The sequence below is a fragment of the Thalassophryne amazonica genome, chromosome 17 (assembly GCF_902500255.1).
Source record: "Thalassophryne amazonica chromosome 17, fThaAma1.1, whole genome shotgun sequence".
NCBI lineage: Eukaryota > Metazoa > Chordata > Actinopteri > Batrachoidiformes > Batrachoididae > Thalassophryne > Thalassophryne amazonica.
This window is the reverse complement of record NC_047119.1, coordinates 41017560-41044199: the sequence shown is the minus strand read 5'-3', so window position 1 is coordinate 41044199 and position 26640 is coordinate 41017560. Positions and strand designations below refer to the sequence as shown.

The 26640-nt window shown below is 43.3% G+C and overlaps 1 protein-coding gene across 2 annotated transcripts in view; it reads right to left on the bottom strand.

Moving 5' to 3' along the window:
* The window catches only part of LOC117529978 (WD repeat-containing protein 7), a 128460-nt gene that overhangs the window by 41123 nt on the left and 60697 nt on the right, over positions 1–26640 (bottom strand). Inside the window, exons 20-23 of one of the 2 annotated variants that reach the window (XM_034192894.1) lie at positions 26185–26295; positions 20172–20290; positions 19809–19932; positions 15831–15944 (exon numbers count right to left, since the gene is read on the bottom strand). In XM_034192894.1, the coding sequence (XP_034048785.1) occupies positions 15831–15944; positions 19809–19932; positions 20172–20290; positions 26185–26295 (468 nt within the window). The remainder of the gene's footprint in view (positions 1–15830; positions 15945–19808; positions 19933–20171; positions 20291–26184; positions 26296–26640) is intronic. The other variant, XM_034192895.1, reaches the window with a different exon arrangement.

Below are 26640 nucleotides of genomic sequence, written 5' to 3'. Positions count from 1 at the left end.
ACATTAAAGGAGCAGCATGCAGTTAGGATTAGACAGATTAAAACACTGATCAGAAGGATTACAGCATGAATAATAAAACACAAAGTTCACATCTCCAGTGAAATGTCATGTCTCAAAATTATAATTTCACACAAACATTTCAGATGTGATGTTTTTATTTTAAACAACATGGTGGGCGGGAGTCCTTCTCCCATATTTCCATACTATACCCTGGTCCTCTTTGTAACGAGATTGCTAAAGGGCAGCTGTCATTTGGACGAAGGCCCAGCAGCCAGCTCTGATAAATGGATTATAGATGGCATCCTCCCCCTCAGCCAGACCGGGCCAGAAGATAACAGAATTAGACAACCAATCCTCAACAGAATCCCTAAAAACTTCTGTTTTACAGTCAGACAAAGTAAAGACCTTCAGAAGACGTGCAGGTATCAGACACCACACCTCCACCAAGGCAAACAATCCATGAACACCATCAACATCTCACTCAGCATCTCCTGGATTCATCTCAGGCATCGCTGTCAAAATCCATCGCTTTTTCCTGCATCCCTGCTGGGGTAATCTCCAAATACTGCAGTATTCTACCTCTGCAGCAAAGTTTCATCACAACTGGTCAATAAATTCACTCATAAAAATCAGATGTTTGGTTTTTTTTTCTTTTGTTTGGAAACTTTTCATCCCAAGTTTGGATCAAACCTCAGTTTTGGCCACACAGCTGATCAGACGATGTGTGCAGAGAAAAACAAATATGCTAAAGAGCCACTGTCTATTTGCTATTCACACTCAACATCCATGATCTGAAGTCATTCAGGTAAGGAGAACACTTAGCATTATGCTAAAGAGCCACTGTCTATTTGCTATTCACACTCAACATCCATGATCTGAAGTCATTCAGGTAAGGAGAACACTTAGCATTAGCACATATGCTGCCACCATATGGTCCATTTCGAGGTGGAACGTTTGTCACGGCACTTTTCCAGAAGAACTCAGCAGGACCCGATATGACAAGAACATAAAATTAAGACAAGTTGAATAGAAAATCTGGAATGTTTCTCTAACGATAAACACTGTTGGAGCCAAGTACGAAGTCCCTCGATGGAAACTTTTCCACCAAAACTGTACTCCTGCAGAATTACAAAGCACAAGAAAACTCCAGACCTCGACAGGTGGGAAAGCCATCAGAATTACTTTAGACCAGCTGTACAAGTGGGTGGAACTAAATAGAGATCAAATTACATGAGGTTTGACAGTTATCATCATTCTGACCCATTTGTTATTTTGTTTTTGTGTCTCCACTGAAAACAATGACTAAAGTTCAGGACGAGTATTCAGGACGTGTGTTCACCTGAGTGACCCCATACACCTGTGTGTCAATGTGTATGCAAACACACACACACACACACACACACACACACACACACACACACACACACACACACACACACACACACACACACACACACGTCTGTCTAACTTTGTGGGAGGGGCTGGCTTTCATCTCTGAGTGGGATCTTTAAGGGTGTACTGCTTCATATTTAGCATTTTATGGTGCTGTTCTTTTTTTTTTAACTGTCAGTTTTCATATTTAATAATAATAGTAATAAGTAATTTAATTTAATTATAATTATAATTAATTAATTTAATAATAATAATAATAATAGATGTGTTATACATTGCAAATAAAACTCCCGGCTTTGGAGTGTTTGATGTTTCAAATAGACTGTCAGATGAAGAACAGCGCCACCTATACAGAGTCACTCCACAATGTCATCAAGTCACTAGTGTCAAACAACCACTGATCCAAAATCAATGACTGTGATTACTTTGGCTGAGATCAGTTTCATGTGGATTTGCAAACAGCTGATTGCCAGCTGTGAACAACAGGGCCACAGTACTTGAGGAGAAGCAACTTTAGATATTTATCATAATTATCATGATGAACTTCTCGTCACAATAGTGATGCTAAAGATGACAACACCACGATCATAAAGGAGTGAATAACAGATTTACATTGATTCAGGAGGAATTCTGGAAAGCCACTGATTATAAGACACGCCGTCATTTTACTGAGTAAAAACATGGGTTACATCAGACCTGAAGACGGAGAACCTTTGTAAAAACTGTTTTCAGTGGAGGGGGACGGATTTGCGTCACACGAATGCAGCCGATTGATTTTTGAAGCCAATCGAACTCCTTCAGTGACGAGCAGCAGATCTATTCTAACAACATTGGATTTCAATCTGATTTAACTTGCTCCCAAATGTAACCCAATAAGCTAAAGAGAGGAGGCGGAGCACCGCCCCCTCGCCTCCATGCAGCTAAATCTTCATAAAATCTCTGAAATGACATTATCCATAAAGGAAGAATCCATTTCAAAAAGGGCAGGCTGCTTTAATACCCAGCCACCCGTGGAGTCCAGCCAATCACAATCAAATATGGAAAACACAACACAAACACATTTTCCCACCGTTTACACTCGATGACAAAATATTCTCCTGCCATGAGCTATTTGTGGTAAAAAGGTGCAAAATGTCATGATGACCTTATGACCTTACTGAATCCCAACTTTATTAGCAAAAGTTTCTCTAAAGACCTTCATATTTGACAGAAAAATAATTTATCCAAATTCCAATTTATTAATTTCTATAGCGCCAACTCACGATGAGCTCACTTCAAGGCACTTTACACAACACAATACCGAAAACAGAGAAAAAAAAAACTGAATAAAAATTTTTTTTTAAAACAATAAAAAGACAAAACATAAAAGAGCACAAGAAAAACACATAACACAATAAAACAAGGAAAACAAATGGGTTTTTAGTCTCGATTTAAAAGTCTCCACATTATCTGACTGCCGTATATGTACTGGAAGATCCTTCCACAGAGCTGGGGCACAGTAGGAGAAAGCTCTCTGACCGGCAGACTTTTTATTCACTCTGGGAACACACAAAAGTCCTGCACCTTGCAAGCGCAGGACCCGAGCCTGTACATAGGGCTTGACCAGATCAGCCAGATAGGGAGGTGCAAGTCCATGAACAATTTTAAAAGCCAATAACAGAACCTTAAAACCCGATCTTGCAGCGACAGGAAGCCAGTGAAGGAATGCCAAAATGAGTGTAATATGGTTAAACTTTCTGCCTGAAGTTAAAAGTCTGGCAGCAGCATTTTGAACCAGTTGAAGACCTCTAATGTTGGACTGCGGCAAATCAGAAAATAGAGCATTACAATAGTCCAGTCTTGAAGAGACAAATGCATGTATCAAAGTCTCAGCATCAGCCATAGACGGGATGGGACAAATCTTTGCCTCATTTTACAAATGGAAGAAAGTGTTGGGAAAGTGTCGTGACACGGACCCACAACAGGGGGCGTAAATGAACGGACAATGATAGAGTCAAAAATGAACACTTTTACTGTTGTGAATGAGCACAACCACAATACAACAGATTACAGAATGTAAGACAATAGTCAATCACAAAGGTGACATGTGGGCAGGCTCGAGGATAGAAGACGTCTGTCCTGAGAAGAACTGGAACCACACCATTTTCCTCCACCACTGAACCTGGAGAATACTGGAGCCGCCAAGTCCCAAGTCCCCAGGTGGCCACCGTCTCCGAGCGTCGGATCTGGTACTGCTGGCAAGGAGCAGAAACAATCAAAGGTGGGTGTGTGCACACCCAGTAATAACAAATGGTGGGAATTCCACCTCCACCTCTCATCCACACGTGCAGCTCCTGTCACAAAGCACTTATCTGGCGGGGTGTGAAGCAAAGCTGTCGCCGGTCACGCCAATCTCCAGACAATGCACTCCACAGGAAAAACAGCTGCAAAAATGAGTTCAGACTAAACACAGTTAGTTACACGGCTGAGAATATTACCTCTACTGGTAGATGATATCACGGCAACGAGGTGGAGATGAAGTCCGGTTTTTATGGAGGAGAATGATGAAGTGTAGATGGGTGACAGCTGTCATGAGATGATGAGTAACAGCTGTCACCCCCGGCTGTGTCCGTGGCGGCAGCACCCTCTCGAGCCTGAAGCCCGCACTCCAGGCAGGGCACCATCTGGTGGTGGTGGGCCAGCAGTACCTCCTCTTCTGGCGGCCCACACAACAGGACCCCCCCCTCAACGGGCGCCTCCTGGCGCCCGACCAGGCTTGTCCGGGTGGCGGCGGTAGAAATCGGCCAGGAGGGCCGGATCCAGGATGAAGCTCCTCTTCACCCAGGAGCGTTCTTCGGGTCCATACCCCTCCCAGTCCACCAGATACTGAAACCCCTGGCCCATCCGACGGACGTCCAGGAGCCGGCGCACGGTCCAAGCCGGCTCCCCGTCAATGATGCGGGCAGGAGGCGGCGCCGGACCGGGAGCACAGAGGGGTGAGGTGTGGTGTGGTTTGATCCAGGAAACATGGAACACGGGGTGGATCCGCAGTGAAGCTGGGAGTTGGAGCTTCACTGCGGCCGGGCTGAGGACCTTGAAGATCTTGAAGGGGCCAATGTACCTGTCCTTCAATTTCGGGGAGTCCACTTGTAAGGGAATGTCCTTCGTAGACAACCACACCTCCTGCCCGGGCTGGTATGCAGGGGCCGGGGTCCGCCGGCGGTCTGCATGGGCCTTAGCCTTTGTCCGGGCCTTCAACAAGGCAGAACGGGCGGTGCGCCACACCCGACAGCACCTCTGCAGGTGGGCCTGGACCGAGGGCACACCGACCTCTCCCTCCACCACGGGAAACAATGGGGGCTGGTACCCCAGACACACCTCAAATGGGGAGAGGCCGGTGGCAGAAGACACCTGACTGTTATGGGCATACTCAATCCAGGCCAGATGGTTACTCCAGGCCGTCGGATGCGCGGATGTCACACAGCGAAGGGTCTGTTCCAGCTCTTGGTTGGCCCGTTCATCTGTGGGTGGTACCCGGACGAGAGGCTCACGGTGGCCCCCAGTTCTCTGCAGAAACTCCTCCAGACTTGAGAGGAAAACTGGGGACCACGATCCGAGACAATGTCAGTTGGTATCCCATGCAGACGGACGACGTGGTGGACCAGGAGGTCAGCAGCCTCCTGGGCAGTAGGGAGCTTCGGGAGGGCCACGAAGTGGGCCGCCTTGGAGAATCGGTCCACTATCGTGAGGATGGTGGTGTTGCCCTGGGACAGCGGGAGGCCCGTGACGAAATCCAAGCCGATATGGGACCAGGGGCGATGAGGCACTGGCAGCGGCTGGAGAAGCCCTTGGGTCTTCTTGTGCTCGGCTTTGCCCCTGGCACAGGTGGTGCAGGCCTGGATATACTCCCGGACGTCGGCCTCCATGGACGCCCACCAGAAGCGCTGCCGGATAACTGCCACGGTCCTTCGCACCCCCGGATGACAGGAGAGCTTGGAACCATGACAGAAATCCAGAACTGCAGCTCTAGCCTCTGGTGGGACGTAAAGTCTGTTCCTCGGACCAGTTCCGGGGTCCGGGCTCCGTTCCAGGGCCTCCCGGACGGTCTTCTCAACTTCCCAGGTGAGGGTTGCCATGATAGTGGACTCTGGAATGATGGACTCCGGTGGATCCGACAGCTCAGTTTTGACTTCATCTTCGTGCACCCGGGACAAGGCATCCGATCTCTGGTTCTTGGTCCCGGGGCGGTAAGTGATTTGGAAGTCAAAACGACCGAAGAACAGTGACCATCGGGCTTGCCTGGGGTTCAGCCGCTTGGCAGTCCTGATATACTCCAGGTTCCGATGGTCAGTGAAAACCGTGAATGGCACAGACGCTCCCTCCAACAGGTGTCTCCACTCCTCAAGAGCCTCTTTCACCGCAAGGAGTTCTCGATTGTCGACGTCATAGTTTCGTTCGGCTGGGGTCAACCTGCGGGAAAAATAGGCACACGGGTGAAGAACCTTATCGGTCTCTCCGCTCTGGGAAAGCACGGCTCCTATCCCTGAGTCAGAGGCGTCCACTTCAACCACGAACTGGCGACTAGGGTCGGGCTGCACCAGAACTGGTGCAGTCGAGAACCGTCGTTTCAACTCCTTCACACCGATCCGACCAGGTGAAGGGGACCTTTGGAGAGGTCAGGGCTGTCAGGGGGGCTAACTACCTGACTGTAGCCCTTAATGAACCTCCTGTAGAAATTTGCAAAGCCGAGGAACTGTTGCAGCTTCCTGCGGCGTGATTAAAGGGAGAAGGGTGCCATCTAGTGCCCGCACCTGCAATGGCGAAGGGAGCGCCACCAGAGGGAGCCCTACCTCCCTAGCCCATTCCCTTCCGACCCCGTGTCCACCAGTATGGGGCTTGAAGGGTTAAATCCCCTCTCAGGATTGTAACTGGGAGTCGTGTGGCAATACGTGTGTGTCCCACGTGAATGTTATGACCCCCCCTTAGCCCAGTCTCTAAGGGCGAGTGTTGTCGTTTTGGCCGTTTGGGGCAGTTTTTCTGTATGTGCTCTTTTGAGCTGCAGAGAAAACACTCCCCGCGAACCAGCCTCCTCATTCAGGGCCAAAATGAGAACAGATGACAATCTGTTCTCATTTTGGCCCTGTGCGTTTCCCTAGCAACGTCAGCAGGGGGAGCTGTTGCCACACGGAGCACTGCAGCTGTGGAGCGTGGGGAGGGCGGAACCCTTTCAGAACCGGAAGGGAGAGGGACGGCGCGTACCCGGCCACGTCCTTCGTCTCGCTCCCGACGGCGTTCCTCCAACCGATTGTCTAACCGTATAACGAGATTGATAAGCCCATCTAAATCTCGCGGTTCGTCCTTAGCCACCAGGTGCTCCTTCAGGACCGACGACAGTCTGTTTATGAAGGCGGCGCGGAGCGCAGCGTCATTCCAGCCGGACCTCGCAGCTGCGATGCGGAAGTCGACTGCATAAGTGGCTGCGCTCCGGCGCCCCTGTCTCATTGACAGCAGCACAGCTGAAGCTGTTTCTCCTCTATTAGGGTGATCAAAAATCATTTTGAACTCCCTCACAAACCCAGCATACGTGTGAAGGAGCCGTGAATTTTGCTCCCAAAGCGCCGTAGCCCAGGCGCGTGCCTCACCTCGGAGCAAGTTAATGACATAAGCCACCTTACTGGCGTCAGACGCGTACATTACGGGACGTTGTGCAAAGACGAGCGAACACTGCATAAGAAAGTCTGCGCACGTCTCCACACAACCCCCGTACGGCTCTGGGGGGCTTATGTATGCTTCAGGGGATGGTGGGGGGGGGTTGTTGAACGACCAGTGGAACGTCTGTATTCTGCACTGGGTCGGCAGGAGGAGGAGCTGCAGCAGCGCCCTGAGCGCACGCTTCCACCTGTGCGGTGAGAGCCTCCATCCTGCGATTAAGGATGACGTTTTGCTCGGTCATCTGATCCAACCGAGCAGTAAAGGCGGTGAAGATTTGCTGCAACTCACCAAACACGCCTCCTGCAGACGCCCGTGCACCCTGCTCTTCCACTGGCTGTTCAACGGCTGGGTGACGCCCCTCGGGATCCATGATGCTGGCCGAGATATCGTGTTGGGAAAGTGTCGTGACACGGACCCACAACAGGGGGCGTAAATGAACGGACAATGATAGAGTCAAAAATGAACACTTTTACTGTTGTGAATGAGCACAACCACAATACAACAGATTACAGAATGTAAGACAATAGTCAATCACAAAGGTGACGTGTGGGCAGGCTCGAGGATAGAAGACGTCTGTCCTGAGAAGAACCGGAACCACATGATTTCCTCCGCCACTGAACCTGGAGAATACTGGAGCCGCCAAGTCCCGAGTCCCCAGGTGGCCACCGTCTCCGAGCGTCGGATCTGGTACTGCTGGCGAGGAGCAGAAACAATCAAAGGTGGGTGTGTGCACACCCAGTAATAACAAATGGTGGGAATTCCACCTCCACCTCTCATCCACACGTGCAGCTCCTGTCACAAAGCACTTATCTGGCGGGGTGTGAAGCAAAGCTGTCGCCGGTCACGCCAATCTCCAGACAATGCACTCCACAGGAAAAACAGCTGCAAAAATGAGTTCAGACTAAACACAGTTAGTTACACGGCTGAGAATATTACCTCTACTGGTAGATGATATCTCGGCAACGAGGTGGAGATGAAGTCCAGTTTTTATGGAGGAGAATGATGAAGTGTAGATGGGTGACAGCTGTCATGAGATGATGAGTAACAGCTGTCACCCCCGGCTGTGTCCGCGGCAGCGCCCTCTCAAGCCTGAAGCCTGCACTCCAGGCGGTGGTGGGCCAGCAGTACCTCCTCTTCTGGTGGCCCACACAACAGAAAGCAGTCCTCGTAATGTCTCTGATGTGGAGGTCAAAAATTACCCCAATATTACTCACTTTTTCTGTATGATGTATAACACACAAACCCAAGCTAAATCCCAACTTTGTCAAATTGATGCCGATTCCTCACTGGACCAAGAACCATCATTTCAGTCTTATCAGAGCTTAAAAGCAGGAAGTTACTGGACATCCAACTTCTCACTGATGCAAGCCAATTTTCTAAAGATTTTATGTGAGTAAGATTATCCACATTCTGAAAAACGGAATCATTACAAAACACAGCTTGTATTTTGTCAAAGACGACGCTGTGAGATCTGCTTCCTCCTGTAACACTGGCTGAACTAGATGACTTAGAGGCGGCTGCAAATATGGTTACACCCCCAAATATTTCCTACAAAATGTTTGGTGAAGTGTCAGATGTACTATATATCGTACCAAAAGTCACCACATTCTGACCACAGATGGTCAAAAAAATCCTTAAAAAGCACATTGCTGCATCATTATTCACCAAAAAGAATAATTTTGCTGTCTAACCTGTATTTTAGAGACACAGAAACTTAAACTACAATGATGACATAACTGTGAAATTTGAGACAGAGGACAATATTGTCACAAATGTAAGAAAATGCCCATGACTCGATTATTCATCCTCAACAACTCAGTATGGGACCTTACCCCATGTTTTGGGGATCCAATTAGTATATTTAAACTAAAATGACGTGATTCAATAATATTATGTAATAATGGTTGGAGCATAACATCTAATAGCAAGATCACAAACAAAATCCAGCGTGAACAAAATGCATCTCCTATCCCCAGGGTACAAGTCAATCATTGGCAAGAGCACAGCTGATGACTGACCTGGGTGATCTAATCCTTGGAGAATGACCCCAGGCATCATTCTCAGCCATCTCTGGGTTTCCTGTCTGAAGTTTAGCGACAGCTCCTATCACAGACGTCCATCTTGGATTTCAAATTCGTTTTCACTTCATTATAGTTTAAACAGCCTATTAAGATCCCTAAATCTCCAAAACATGAGATTGGACTCTAAAATTATTTGTCCAAGATGAATAATGAATGAGTAGTGGCCATGTCCATAGTTTTATGACCATATTGGTCCGCCATCTAAGATTTTGCCCAAATGTAATCATTGTTGCTACAATTTCAACATGCTAGTTGGATTTGTAGATCCCAAAAATACAGGGCTAGACACCACAATTAGTTAGGATTAATACTGGAGTAGTTAGGTACATTTTAAGGATTTGGTGGCCATCTTGGACACCATCTTAAAAATTACACCTTTCCAGCTCCAAGATTGTGGTAGACACTAAGTAAGCTACTGAGAACACATGACGGTACAACAAACCATTGAAGAACTTTTTGTAGCATTTGTTTTTTTGCGTAAGGTATTCACACACACACACACACACACACACACACACACACACACACACACACACACACACACACACACACACACACACACACACACCCCGATAACAAATTTTGCTGGACAATATATTGCATAAGAAAATATTGTGATAATCTATAATATCACTATATTGTTGTTGCCGGTATTTTAAGACCTTTGGTACACAGGTAAACTACAGATTATTTGCAAAGTTTACCAAAGTGTGATTTTTGCTTTCTCTTCTGTTATGCAGCGCACTGTGGAGGCATCATGTTCTCCTCACTCATTTGACTTCAGTCTGAAACGTTCCCACACTGGAGCTGTGGAATTAGGCTTCTAAACAAAGCTGATTTGGCTGACTCACTGCATTAGTGTTGTGTGTGTGTGTGTGTGTGTGTGTGTGTGTGTGTGTGTGTGTGTGTGTGTGTGTGTGTGTGTGTGTGTGTGTGTGTGTGTGTGTGTGTGTGTGTGTGTGTTATACAAAGATGCACATGTTGATTTGCGTGATAATCATTCACACTCTCATTCTCACCTACAGTCAATTTAGAGTCACCTGTTCACCTAGCCAGCATGTCTCGAAGTGGGAGAAGACCGGGGCCCATGGCAGGAACCCACACACACACACACACACACACACACACACACACACACACACACACACACGCGCACACACAGGGAGAACATGCAAACTCCACACAGAAAGGAGCAGACAGGAAGAGAACCTGCAACCTTCCCACTGTGACCCAACAGTGCAACTGTGCCACCTCTGGTAAAATGCTGACAAATCAATTTGTAAACTGCTTGAAGAGAACTAATCAGAGTGCAATGTTTCAAATTGGTTTGGGATTTCCTCTTTTTTTGTTCTTAAGATCCACTCCAATTTAATGTCCCCCAAACCGCCACCACCACCCCACCAACACCAGATCTGACTCAAGTGCATTAAAAACGTTTCTTGACTGTTTTCTAACAAATGCAAACTGATAAACTCTCTATCCAATTTATTTGTGTAGCACCAAATCACAAAGCAAGTCGCTCCAAGGTGCTTCACAACTTTCATCAGTTCAGTCATCTTGTTCATTTTGACCAAACAAATGAACATCCCAGCTGGTCTGAACTCTCCCAAACACATTCCCATCAGTGGTAAAACCTGATTAGCAGGGGACTGTAGCCAAGATGGACATGAGGACAAAAACATCTAAATATACATGCTAGTGAAGCTGAACACAGTGCAGAGCTCAAGAAGCAACTTTAAAAAGAAAACCATTGCTGCAGTGACAGTGGTGGGAGGGTGGAGTGAGGTCAGAGGGTTTAAACAGCGGCCGCACACCAAATGTCAGGAGACAGAAAATCTGGGAAATAATTGAAAACACAATTAAGTTGAAGGGGGGAAGGGGGTTTGTCCATCTGAAGGTTAAGTGTATTTTAGTGTCTTAAGACAGAGAGTGGAGCTATCTGAAATACGGCGCTTCAATCACAGAGAGATACAGACGGAAAAACAAAAAGCCAACAGCAAAGGACACAAAGTCTTTATTTAATATAAATTTCTACATAAACTGAAGGGATGCATGAGGTTTTTATACTTAAATTTCTCAGTGAAAATATGGTAATACAGTAATGTGAGGGCAAAAAATTAATTCAATTAACGTTTGGTGCCTTTTCTCTCAATCATGCAACGTCACAGCAGCTGGGTTCTGCTTCCTGTTTCACTTCCTTCAGTTCTGTTATTTAAATTCTCATCAAACAGTGGTAAATTCAAATTATGACATAAAAAAACTTATTAGCCTATCTGCGTCTCAAATCTATGTCCTGCTTCAGACCTCGTTTCTTCAGAAAGTGCCTGCTCTAAACCTTCACAGTGTTTACCGCTGTTAGCAGTGACACCAGGGTAAGAAAAAAGGAAGTACTTTTATACTGAAACTTTTTCATTGGCTGGTAATTGTTTATTCTGTATGTGTGGTGGAATGCTGAAATTGACGCGTAACCTTGCCGCCTGTCTTGGCCAGGACGGTCTTGTAAAAGAGATTTTTAATCTCAATGAGTCTCTTTTCCTGGTTAAATAAAGATTTAATAATAATAATAAAAAAGTAGTTTTAAGACTTGAGCACATATGCTGAAGTCAGGTTCTGGATGCAAGATCACAGTGCACAGATCACTTTGCGTTCCGACTGTTGACGTGTTTTAATGTCACTATGAAATCAATACAAGTGATGATTTGGAAAATCATCAGGATTGTTGGTTTTCTTACATAGCCGACTGCATGTGATAAGAAACCGGAGCGTTTTCTTAATATCGCAGTGAAATTACAGCTCGATTTGTAACCACATCCATTATGTGTTTGTTTTGCAGTTTAATTTTGGATGGAAGAGATTTTTAATATTGCAGCTGTCAGATTCCAGCTGTTAATGGAGTGATGTGAAAAATGAGTGTGGATGTTAATTTTCATAAAGCAGACACTGTGGACGCCTTCATAAAAACTAAATAAGTTTTATTATAGAGACATTCTCCCCTCGCTCCACGACGAGTCAAAGCAATCTGACACCATTAGATTTCAACTCATCCAAATGAAAAAAATTGAATGTTAGAGATGAAACGATCAGCCATGTGTGTGTGTGTGTGAGAGAGAGAGAGAGAGAGAGAGAGAGAGAGAGAGAGAGAGCACCGCTGAGTAAAAACAGGAGGTTAGAGGTCAACCAGCAGTGTTTAGGGCTTTGTGTACTAGTTACTGCTGTCATCACTCATGGATGATGAAGAAGAAGAGCCTTTATTGTCATTGTACTTACAGCAAAACGTGTCCTCTGCATTGAATCATCCCAATTACAGTGACAAGTCTAAGTGCAGCTGTATCTCTAAGTAATACATAGAGTACTTTGTGTACAGACATGTGCTACTGTATGTTACACTATATTGCAACATGCTGCCATGTACTTCAGAGTGTTCTATGACATTACTGTGTACTACAGTGGTGCTGCTCAGTAATGGACTCCAGTACAGAATACTGCTGACTAAATTCCTGTGTGCTACAGACGTTTAATGTTTGCATGTTCTGGGCCCATCTGGTTGAAAACCAGCAGAAACCAGAGTTTTGACCCGACATCGCTCCGTAAGTTCAATCTGTTATGAGGTGAAATGTGATCTGACCCAAATGACCTCCATGCGTCTCCATTAAATTAGCAGGGGATGATAGCATTTCAAATAACCCAATCAAACCCGAGCTAATGACACAGAGAGGCGAGGGTTAATGTGACCTTTGACCTTGACCTCTGCTACTGCAAAACTCCATGCAGGAGGTGAGAGAGGACAGAGAGAATCACCGCTCCTTTTTCCCCGCTGACCTACAGAACTGGGAGCCAAACGCACCGACACCCTTAACAGAACCTGATTTTTATTGCAACATTTTAATGAAACATCATTCTGTACCAACAATAAAAACCTAAACTACGCTGTAAACCAACAAAGAAAATACAAGTAATTGTTGTTGGTTCCACCAACATTTCATTAGAGATGACAGCTGACAGCATTCAGAGGCTGCACCCATCAGCCAACCAAAAGAAGAAAGCAGTCACAATTCAGAACTTTGTGAGATCATGAAGACAGAGATATTTTCATTCAGGTGTAGATCCCAACAAACTTTAATAAATGTTTCCTTTCTACCTTTTGAATGAATAAATTTACTTAAATAAAACCTCAGACCCAGACAGACAGGTCATCTGCTGTTCTTTGCAGCCTGCTGATTTTCATAAACGATTTGGTTTAATTAACCGGGCAGCCCTCCTGACAATTTGCAGGATCCCCTACAAGCTGCTGGACATCATATTCAGCCTATCCACAGGTACTGTGAGTGCTATACATACGGAGCAGGGGCAGAGTCTCTAAACTTTTCTCAGTGATTCCTGGTGTTCCTCAGAGATGTGTTCCGTTTCCTTTACTGTTCACTGCTTGCATGGACTTTGTATTGGATGGAGTTGTGGAAACCAGCAGGTTAGGAGCCTTTGCTGGTGAAGAAAGCTTTACAGACTTCAAAATTTAACAGCCTCTCAGCAGTGATGTCATCAGGAAACAAGGAACTTATGCTTTTCCAGAAGTTACCTTGTGATCTCACAGATTTATTTCAGCATCACATCATCATCATAAAATGTTGGCAGTCTGGTTCATCTATATCCATATGCTTGTATTTTACTGATAAATAGAAATTACAAAACAAGCTGCACTAACATATACTAAAATCTGTAGGTGAAGCGCTCTGATTAGACTGTTCATGCAGCAATGTGATTGAACTGATTTATGTTCTTCCTCCAATCAATCATACAGACAGCAGGACAAAGAACACTGAGGTGATTCATCTGTCGTCGTGGTAACAACAGCCAAGTGCATCTGTACCCATCAAAATCTGTAATTTTTGAAAGTTTTCTCCTCCCCTTCTGTTGCCTCCTCCTGTTCCTCATCACCTAATTTCCTTTAATCATGTTACTTCTCCCTCCTCACTCTTTGGCTTCTCCTGTTTCCTCTGTGGGTCGCCACATGATTTGTCAGTAGCTTTACACCGGATGCAACTCCACATTACATGAAGAATGGACACAGGTGCTCTTGAATCAGGAAACAAGGGCACTGACCACTTGGCTACCACGCTGCCCTACCATCATCTTCTCCATTAAACTTATGTAAAAATAATCCTTCAGAAGTCTGAGAAATCATCTATCTGCTATCTGCCAAATTAAAATAAAACAAATCGCCACGTTGCAAATCTAGAGTCAGTGACTCCACAGGTCAAACCAGGCGATTCTTCACTTCATCCAGTCTGCTCAGTCAGCAGTCCTCTTTATTCAGACTTATCGTATCACACTTTAGCATATTTTGTCATATTGTACTTTTGTGAGGAGAAATTCAGAGATATTTATTCTAATAGCTTCCAGAATCATATGTGACATTTTGATGGACCGTACAGCAGAGCACCAGGACCAACCATCCAGTGTTGCCACAGTTACTTTGAAAAAGTAATCTAATTACTGATTACTCCTTGAAAAAGTAACTTAGTTACTTTACTGATTACTCAATTGTAAAAGTAACTAAGTTAAATTGCTAAGTTACTTTTTTAGTTACTTTCCCCAGCTGCTGACAACAACCCTCTGCCACCTCAACATTACAGTGATACCTGTTGTGGCAAAACTCACTTTATAGTCACCCTTTCTTGACTTCAATGAAAATAAATACTTGTTTTATAAAAAGTAAAATAAAGACCTCTTTCTTGACCTTATATTTAACTGCTGACAGCACTGTAACAGTAAAATGTGCAATTTTTAACCTACATTGTTTATAAATGTAACTATTAAATTCTAACATTTTTCTAACATTTAAATTCTCTCTAAATATTTTACTTGTCAAAATTATTATAAGTAGTATTAGTATTTGTAGTGAAAAAAAAGGCTTCAAAACTGGACCTTTAATCTAGGGGTGTTGTGGGGGGGCACATCCTTGCCCCACGCCCCCCATTCCATCTGGATTTGCCCCTGCTTTGGCGTTTGAGCACAAAGAATGGATAACATTTATTTATGCTGAAAACATGACCAGATTTACAGGTAAGAAAGTTTTATTGCGTTTTCACATCATGTGGTCCTCAGAAAGAGAGTTTAGGTGCATTTGAGTGGAAAATAGTGTTATTTGTTGTGTCGCAACGGATCAGCTGTTTTTAACGAGCAGATATGGAGCGGCTCAGCTCAGAATTCTAAATAAAGGAGAAAAAAAAAGCATGAAATGCTTTGTAAAGCTCAGTGCAGGTGTGCTGTTGTCACCGCGCTTTAAGAGGTGAGGACGAGTCGTAGCTGCTGCAGGAAACCGTGGCTGAAAAGCTCACAGCTCACTTAAAGTGGGCAGTTCAGTCGAACCCCGACCTCCAGGCCACAGACCAAGTTTAATGCTGCTATCGACCCACAATGCAAAAATAATAGTAATGCACAGTGACTTGGAGAAGTAACATTAATCTGATTACTGATTTGGAAAGATTAACGCGTTAGATTACTCGTTACTAAAAAAAGTGGTTAGAGTAACGCGTTACTAATTATCACTGCAACCATCACACCATCTGGTCGGGAAGTCAGAATACACTTTCTCCAGACGTCAACCGACTCAGACGCCTTACATGGCTCTCGAAACAGATGTGTTACACGCCGTTTTTATGTCCCTACCTGCTGTGATATCATCATCAGTGACATCCATTTCCTCCTCAGGAGCCTTTGCCTCCACTGGCTGCGCCTCTGGAGGGGGCAGAGCTGGAGGGGAGGCCTCTGTGGTTGTCCCAGCTGTGGGAGAAAAGGCAAAAAGACGATCAGCTTGAACAATAATCTTATTATGTAACAAGTGGCTAATAAAGCTTTATTGGGCCACCTCGTTATCGGGATAATTAATTGGACACACACACACACACACACACACACACACACATAGCTGTCTCCTCTATATTTAGTGTTTTCATTTAGCCTTTATCTCTCTACTGCCAATTAAAACAAGCTTTTCATTAACGGCTGTACTAATGAATGATACTACGCTAATGAATGAAAGCTACACTGGCCGTGCCGGCTAATCTCCAAACACGCACAGCGTGCATCGAAGCAGCCGTAGCTAAGGTCCATGAACACCACCCCTTCATGAGAATCCAGCCTAGAATGTAAAGCTCCGTATTCTCTGTCAGAACCTGAATGTTCATTAAGTCTTACAAAAACAAGATTCAGGAGTGTTTTCATTCTATTAAAAGGGGTGGAGCTGGAAGCTTGGTGCCACAGCTCATGCAGCCAGCAACGAATTCTTCTTCATGATAAAGTAACAGAACATGCAGCCGTGCGCACACACAAATACACACAGACAAACGGACAGGCATACTTACTCTCTCTCACACACACACATGCACACACATTTATGCTACCGAGACACCTTATGCGTTTGTGTGTGTGTAATTACACTGATTAATCCTTGTTAGCTTTGTGCTTCATGTTCCAATTAACCTACTCACACGCACTGAGACTTAATTATGCGTTTCATTTCCTAAAGTGATAAAACCTCACTGGAATTAAATTATCATGGATGGTCCAATCTCAATGGACAAAAGACAAAACAAACCATCAGTCAACACACGTGGCCAGTCAGAATTTTAATCATGATCACACCTTTATGACATCATAACTTGAGACTGTTAAAAAAAATCAAAGATGATGAAGTGGCTCAGAGATTACAATGAAATTTGGATGGAAGATGGTTTTTAGGTCAAAAAACAGGTGATCGAGCTTTTTCCTTACATCGACTTCCTTAACATTTAAAGATTAGTTTTCCATCTTTCAGAATGTTTTGCCATTATGACCTCACAAAGCTGGTACAGATGACTGAATTGTGACTGCCCTCTGTTGGTTGGTGCAATGTTGCTTCCGATGCAAACTAAGAAAAAAAAAGAAATCATGTGGCTCTCCATATAAGGTTTCTTGGCAGTTTACCAAGTAGTCATAAACATAGAAACGGGCCTGCTGTGTTCATTTACAAACACTACATTCTGTGTGTGCAGGCATGCACATAACTGGTACTCGTGGTGCTTGTGCGTGCTATAAATAAATGATGCAAAGAAAACACAAGGGAAGTGCTTTATTAAAGGAAAGCAATAACAGATTGTAGGAAAAGTGTTTCCCTCTGCTGTACATCAATGATTTTTAGAACACATGAGGACAATGGGTACTAGTTATGTGCACCCCTTCTCATAAGGTAATGTGGGTCCTGTTTTGTATGGGGTGGACACATCATCTAGTCCAATCAAATGTGATTTGCTGATCAGCTGACTTCTCCCACCACATAAAAATCACAATAATTAATTCAGCTTGCAGGACAAATGCAAGTAACCATAATGTGGAGGGGCGTGTCCACATTTCCCCTTCCCATAATGCTGTGCTGTGGACTAAAGCAAGTGTGTTCATATGGATGAGGTGCAGCTGAATGTTCTTAAATAGTTGTGTCCCTCTCCATCTTTTTCTGTTTTCACTCAGCACCACCCACATACACACTGGCCAATCAAATCAGGGCTGATGACATCTGGTACAAAGAGGTTTTGTTTTTTTCCTGTGATTCCATTGCAGTGCGGTGACTACAGACGTAAATGCTTTTCAGACTGCCTCATGCACGTGACCTTTTTCAGTTTCATCCTCTCACAGCGTGACCTATAACACCACTGTAGCGGGTGAGAAAGGGGGAGGGTCAAATGACAGCACGGAAGAAGAGCTGCAAGAAGTGGCAGTGTGTTATGTTCCAAGGTCAAGCTCCTCATATCAGCCATGATGGACAGCTCCCAGCATGCTTTGTTGACCTGTAGAACCTCCTAATCCCTTTTCAACTGTTAAAGAAGTTTTATCCCAATATCACCTGATGTCACTGACAGATGAGGTCTGTCAGTGACATCAGGTGACGTTAAGACCTGTGACATGCAGGATTTTGGCCAGACTGTGGTCCGAGATGAGACACAGCAAACAGTTAAAGAGTGAACACAGAACACAAATAAAATCACAGACTGCTCATCTGGGAGGTGTGTGTACGCAGGTCCAAAAGGCCACACAATGTTTCTCACAACATCCCATCAGACCTTTCTGTGGTGTTCCATGATGACCAGCAGGAATCGTCTTACGCTCTGTCCCAGTCCTGCAGCACTAGAAACAGATCGGATTCAATGACCTTTAACCTCTCTCTCCCCTCCACCCTCCTCCCTCACGCATCCCCTGAGGTCATAGCCCATCACACCTCCTCCTCTGTGCCTCTTCCCGCTTGCAGTACTGCTGCAGTAACACAACACTGGCCAGCACCCGTTTCCATGACAACTGCTCCCCTGAGAAACCCCCAGCATCCTCACCAAGAACAAGATGACTGAACACACACACACACACACACACACACACACACACACACACACACACACACACACACACACACACACACACACACACACACACACACACACACACACACACACACACAGAGTTTGCAGCGACATAGAAATGGATCTTTTCTCTGTTTAGTATGTCTCTAGAAAGACACAGACAGACAGATATCTGGTATCACTGTTATTCCATGTATATGTTTTGCAGACTGTTTGTTGTGAATGTTATTGTAAATGGGCAACCATTGCAAGGATTTACATGATCTTTAATTGCTGCAGTGGTTACTGTAGAGATTCAACTGACGGGGTGGTTACTGTAGAGATTCAACTGACGGGGTGGTTACTGTAGAGATTCAATTGACGGGGTGGTTACTGTAGAGATTCAATTGACGGGGTGGTTACTGTAGAGATTCAATTGACGGGGTGGTTACTGTAGAGATTCAATTGACGGGGTGGTTACTGTAGAGATTCAACTGACGGGGTGGTTACTGTAAAGATTCAATTGACAGGGTGGTTACAGCAGAGATTTAATTGACGGGGTGGTTACAGCAGAGATTTAATTGACGGGGTGGTTACTGTAGAGACTTAATTGACGGGGTGGTTACTGTAGAGACTTAACTGACGGGGTGGTTACTGTAGAGATTTAATTGACGGGGTGGTTACTGTAGAGACTTAATTGACGGGGTGGTTACTGTAGAGATTTAATTGACGGGGTGGTTATTGTAGAGATTCAACTCCTCTGGAATTGATTTGGTGTTATTGTAGAAATTTAACTCCTCTTTAATTGAAGCAGTGTTATTGTAGAGATTTAACTCATCTTTCATAGATGTAAATGGTAATGGACTGCATTTATATAGCGCTTTTCCATTTGCATCACTGCATCACTCAAACTGCTTTACAATTATGCCTCACATTCACACAGACACACCGATGTCAGGGTGCTGCCATGCAAGGTGCTCACTACACATTGGGAGCAACTAGGACCTTGCCCAAGGGCCCTTAGTGATTTTCCGGTCAGGATGGGGTTTGAACCGAAGATCCTCTGGTCTGAAGCCCAACGCTTAACCACTAGTCCATCATCTCCCCAGATGTGGTGGTTATTGAAGAGATTTAACTCATCTCTAATAGATGTGGTGGTTATTGTAGAGATTCAAATGATCTGTAACTGTTCTGATGGTTAATGAAGAGATTTAACTGATCGGGTGGTTATTGTCGAGAAGGAATTTTCTCTGATTGGGCTAATGTGGTGTGCTGTACTTACGGGAGCTGACTGTGTCCACGTACTGAGGCAAGTACGGCGCCCACATGTCGATGGCGTCTTTACGGCCTAACTGACCAATCCTTCTTAACTCAGCCAACAGGAGAGCCTGTGCCGCCTCTCGCACCTGAAGCAGAATGTGAGTTATGATGGAAGAGAAAAAAGTTCTAAAACATTTTGGTTCATCATGAAGACAGTCAAAGACCAGAAACTAGTATAGCCTCTTCCTAACTGGATACAAATTGGTCAGAATCTGTGTGAAGTCTTTCTTGTCCTAGCTATAGGTTGGTGATAATGACTTCAGCCTCATACTTGCATAAAATTCAGAGTTCAGTTACATCACTTGATGGTGATATAAGCGTGTACCTCCAGACAGCGGTCCTGCCATCTTCTCGCCAACATCTCCAGCAGCGGCGGTCTGAACTTGTCGAGGCCAAGGAGATCAGGGAGCATCACGCAGTGCATTGCTGCCAGCTGACTCCAACCTGGATGAACAGAAGAGACACTGCGTTACTGCTGAATGTCAACATGTTCCCGTCCGGACAAACACAAAGTTCACAGGTGTCAGACAATGTGGGGTTTATTTTATGCTGCCCTGTTAACTTCTTAAAGTAATTATACAAGAATTTCTCACAAATGGAGGAATCTTCAAAAGTGAGCAGAGCGCTCAGAGGAGCGATTAGTCATGTTTTAATGAGTAAGCCTGTAATTAAGTGGGCTTATCCTTTGAGAAAAAAATCAATTATAATGGCGAGAAAGAAGATTTTTATGTGACATCAGTGACTTTCATGTATTGCAAAACAATTATAAAGAAATAAGATCTATCATAACCATATATTAACCATGACTCCATGCTGGCTTTTATTTACAGTCTGAATTTAAAGTACTATTCTCCTAAACTGGAACACATTGGTGAGACTGTGGCATCAGGTGGCTCCAAAACCCTGATTATGACACCACGGCATGACATTTTATTTTCCCCAACGCTGAACTGCTGTGGTGGAATTTATCTGATGATGAGCCACAGTCACAATGTTTCTGTATTGCTTTGATTGTGTGCCAGCTCAGAGTGGACCCATCTGAGTGGACAAACATTTACATTTGCAAACAAGCAAGCAAACAAACAAAACAAACATCGGCTTTAACACGTCAGATATATAACACCTTAAATGTTGAGCTGGTAAATGTCAACATTCTGCTCACATATATTGATTCAATATATGGCTTGTGAAGAAGAAACATGTTTGTTTGATCGACTTTGAACTAGCAAAGAAATTTTCATATTTCTGGAAAGAATTTCTTTGCAGCCATCATGTGGACTGACCCTCCACCTTTAACATTTCCACCAAAACACAAAGCACTGCACCAGAACTACACTACAGTCAGTAAAGCTGGAGGTCCACACTGACTGTTTACACAAATATTTAAAAAATAAATAAAGGTCAACATTTAGACAAAAATTTAAAAGCACAGACACGGGGGGGGGGGGGGGGGGGGGGGGTGTCATCTCTACAGATAACCCATCAAACTCTCGTCATCATTGTCTTGCAGAAACTAAAAACACCACATTTGGTCAAATTATGTTTAAAAAAAAAATTTGATACCAACAGCAGGTGGTGGTGCATTAGTCTTTTTGTGCATCTCTGTGGGTCCATGCTTCTGATGGACGTTCTGCAGTCTGGACCTGAGCCACCCCAGATACTCATCGCTTCTTCTAAACAGACTTTTTTAGCCCTCAAATATCTGTGGCTTCCTATTCATCTGTAATCCTGTCTTCTAAAGTCATTTTCTGTTCTCCCAGGTTCCTCTAGACTTCCTTCAACTGCTGGGCAACACGGCAGCATCTGCAAAAAGCTGCAGCAGGTGGACTGCTTTTTAATCTCAGACATCAACACATCCACAACCAGGTGGAAACTATAAGAACTAAAGAACCTGGTCCGTTACTCTGATATTTTCTAATCTTGGTGTTTGTTCCCGCCTAACCAGTGTTGCCAAAATAACTTTGAAAATTTACTTTTAGTTACATTTTACAATTACAGTTTCTTCATTAGCAACTTGGTTATTTTTAAGACTGCATACTCAGGAAAGTAACTAATAGTTACTTTGCTGATTACTCAATCTTCAAAGTAACCAAGTTAGATTACTAGTTACATTACTTATTAGTTGCAAGTTGTCAGCAGCTCCTACCAAAGTAATTTCATAAAGCTGCTAATGAAGTAACTGTATAAAGAAACTTTTCAAAGTAACTGTGGCAACACTGCTCTTAACCAATGCTCATCAACTTGTCTGGTCCTCCTTTCTCCATCATGCACCTTCAAATCTCCTGATGTGTCACCCCACCAGAAAACCTCCACATCAATAAAACACCTGATAGCTTCCATCCATTTTGTATACCTGTTTACTCCAATTAAGGGTCACGGGGGTGGGGGGTGGTGGTGGCTTGAGCCTAATCCAACAGTCATAGGGCGTGAGGTGAGGTACGGTCAGGATGCCAGTCTGTCACAGACACCAGATACCATCACTGCTGCAAACTATCTACTAACCTCTGCTGTACCAACAGTTAATTCAAGTTCAATTGAATTTACTTTACATAGCACCAAAATCACAAAAAAGCTGCCTCAAGGCGCTTCATGTGTGTAAGGGCTAACCTTACCAATTAAACAATTACTATCAGTGTTGCTAATACAGGTAGGACTGAGTCCCAGGCAGGTCACATTCCAGTCTCATCAGTACAAGTTTCAAGACAACCTGACTCATATCCAACTTAAAGTGTTCAAATATGAGTGATTTGACAGGGACTTGTTACCACCTCTTAATGATTAGTTACAGAGCTCTCATACTACTGTTACTGCTACTCCTGCTACCAGCCATTATCACCGCTGATGCTAACAAATATTTCTACAATAGCTGCTGGTAATATTAAAAATTACAACAAGAGCAATCAAGATTTCTGACATTGAGCAATCCGGAACGGGATCACCTCCAAAATTCAGTGGAGTCTTCCATGCCCTAATACATATCTGTGATGCAAATATGGTGAGAATCCGTGAAGTACTTCTGATCTCATAATTCAAAGCCTATAGTAATGTTCAGAATAATAGTAGTGCTATGTGACAAAAAAGATTAATCCAGGTTTTGAGTATATTTCTTATTGTTACATGGGAAACAAGGTACCAGTAGATTCAGTAGATTCTCACAAATCCAACAAGACCAAGCATTCATGATATGCACACTTTTAAGGGTATGAAATTGGCTATTAGTAAAAAAAAGTAGAAGGGGGGGGGGGGGGGTGTTCACAATAATAGTAGTGTGGCATTCAGTCAGTGAGTTTGTCAATTTCATGGAACAAATAGGTGTGAGTCAGGTGTCCCCTATTTAAGGATGAAGCCAGCACCTGTTGAACATGCTTTTCTCTTTGAAAGCCTGAGGAAAATGTTCAAGACATTGTTCAGAAGAACAGCGTAGTTTGATAAAAACGTTGATTGGAGAGGGGAAAACTTATACGCAGGTGCAAAAAATTATAGGCTGTTCATCTACAATGATCTCCAATGCTTTAAAATGGACAAAAAAACCAGAGACGCGTGGAAGAAAACAGAAAACAACTATCAAAATGGATAGAAGAATAACCAGAATGGCAAAGGCTCACCCATTGATCAGCTCCAGGATGATCAAAGACAGTCTGGAGTTACCTGTAAGTGCTGTGACAGTTGGAAGACACCTGTGTGAAGCTAATTTATTTGCAAGAATCCCCCGCAAAGTCCCTCTGTTAAATAAAAGACATGTGCAGAAGAGGTTACAATTTGCCAAAGAACACATCAACTGGCTTAAAGAGAAATGGAGGAATATTTTGTGGACTGATGAGAGTAAAATTGTTCTTTTTGGGTCCAAGGGCCTCAGACAGTTTGTGAGATGACCCCCAAACTCTGAATTCAAGCCACAGTTCACAGTGAAGACAATGAAGCATGGTGGTGCAAGAATCATGATATGGGCATGTTTCTCCTACTATGGTGTTGGGCCTATATATCACATACCAGGTATCATGGATCAGTTTGGATATGTCAAAATACTTGAAGAGGTCATGTTGCCTTATGTTGAAGAGGACATGCCCTTGAAATGGGTGTTTCAACAACACAATGACCCCAAGCACACTAGTACACGAGCAAAATCTTGGTTCCAAACCAACAAAATTATTGCCTCGCAGATGTGAAGAAATCATGAAAAACTGTGGTTATACAACTAAATACTAGTTTAGTGAGTCACAGGATTGCTAAAAAAGCAGTTTGAACATAATAGTTTTGAGTTTGTAACGTCAACAGCAGATGCTACTATTATTGTGAACACCCCCTTTTCTACTTTTTTTTTACTAACAGCCCAATTTCACAGCCTTAAAAGTGTACATATCATGAATACTTGGTCTTGTTGGATTTGTGAGAATCTACTGAATCTACTGGTACCTTGTTGTAACAATAAGAAATACACTCAAAACCTGGATTAATTTTTTTAGTCACATATCACTACTATTATTCTGAACACTACTGTATATAAAGTGAAATCCTGAGCCAGAGTCTGGATCTAGATCACCTCCAAAATTTAATGGAGTCTTCCTTGGCCTAATATCCATCTGTGGTAAAAATTTTGTCAGAATCCGTGCAGTAGTTTTGATGTAATCTTGATTTTATTACGTCCTTGGCAGACATAAAAATGACGAAAACACAGTTTCTGCATGACAGCACGCCTGATGCATCTATCATTAATCCGAGACAAACATCAAAAACTATTTTCACTCTAAATTCTTTCTACATTTGTACTGAGAAGAGTTGTGTGCATGCTTGCCATTTTCCATGTTTGTGCATAATTCTGTCCATTTATTTGTCTGAAAATTTAAAACCAGAAAAAACAAATGATCATTAAGAGTCCCTTTTTCCTATATGCAGACACATTCTGCGTTTGGGAGGGCAGAGCAACAAACCTAACAAAGTAAACATTCTTCTGAAAAATGAATGACTGAATGAACACTGGGAGAAAATGTTTAAATCAAGTATTGAAGCCCAAAAGGAACAGCAGAGATTCTGGTACCAAAAAACTAAACTTTTTTTTTTATCTATTTTAGAAAACCACAATTTCATTGCCAAAAATCAGAGAGCTGTAAACTGTAACATGGCCCAAGTGAAAACAATAAGCCTGCTAACTTAAAAAATAAAATAAAAAAATGCTGCTGTTCAGAAAACACCTTGGATCTAGAACAATTGTTTTATAATTTTCTTTTAATAGTAATTTATTGTGGCCACATTCCCCATTCCCTCAGGTGGAAATAGCAAGCGTGCAAACAGTGAGCACAGAGACGCTGAAACATTACAACACACGGACAGCTAAACGGGACATCAAGATATTGCACACAAGCAAACAACAACACCACCACAAAGACAAAATGATTGGGACACCAAGGAAGTTGTGGTCAGTTCACTCTCATATGCGGCAGTTCATAACGATACCAAGGTGAACTTCTTGCAGACGATGCAACTTTTTACTCTTACAGCTGCACAAGAAAGTATTTTACTCACAGCTGACAAATTACTGACACGTTCGATCTACGTGAAAAGTTCGCAAGTGATTTTTATTTTTTTATTTGTTTTTTAACATGACTGCAACCAGAAATTAAATACAGCACAGTAGATAAAATATTGTGTAATAAAATACAGATTTTTTCTTTCCTTGACAATAAACTTTGTAAGGTGAAGGAACAGAAAAATATCAGTGCTGTTAGGTTGTCAACAATAAATATATTCAATAATTAAAAATAAACTGAAGTATTTTATTCATAATGTTGTGGTGATATGGAAGTTTTGCAAACATTCTTAAAACTTCATAAATCCTGCAGAAATGCAGTACGGGTTAAGCAAAAGTGCAAAAAATGAAGTTTAATTACTGAACATAAAGATATTGATTAAAATAATTGCTCACTAATGTAGCATTAAGATAGTACATTTTTCAAAGAAAGAAAAATCTTGACAGGAAACAATTTTCCTCAAGATTTTTCTAGACTGAAAGTGGACTGAACTCACAGACAAACAAGAGAACCACTGACCAAAACAAGAATAACAACACAGAGAAACTAGAACACCTAAAGCTTCTACTGTTTGCACGGGAGAACAAGAAAGAAAAAAGAGAAGTGAAGAATAAGGGCAAGATGGTCAACAAAGACTAACATAAAAGTACAAGAGAAGGATTAGGTACCAGGGACAGATGACAGAAAACTGAAACAAGTTAAATAGAGACAAGAGTGAAAGAAGGAAGGAAGGAAGGACAGGAGCACCAGAGATTGAGGAAGGAAGATGGCTGTGAAGGTTTCCTAAGCGGTACCAGTCAGTTCAGTCTGTACCTTCATTGACTGAGGGGACGTTATGAGAAGCAGGGTTGGCAGAGCCAGGGGCCCCCTGAGGACGGCCCCCAGAGGCCCCCACAGGCCCGGCAGTGCTGGCAGCTACAGCAGCTTGTAAAAGAAAAAGGAGAGAAATAGTCAAGAAGAAAGACGATATAAATATATATACACAATACCAATAAAGACAGAAGACACGTAGTCAGGCAGCAAAGAAGAAGAAAATGTAGGTAGAATAAATAAAAATAAACTAAAGGAAAGATTAGACAGACCATCAGAAGAAAAAGAAATGGATTTTTACTTTTTTTCTGCTTTTAACGGGGCTGCAATTCAAACGTTTCCAACTGATTCAATCTATAAAACACCAGATAATGAAAGACAAATAAATACATTTCAGTGTCCCAAAGCTTAAAACCACAGCGACAGATTGTGTTTAAGCAGCAGGTCACTGACTAATCA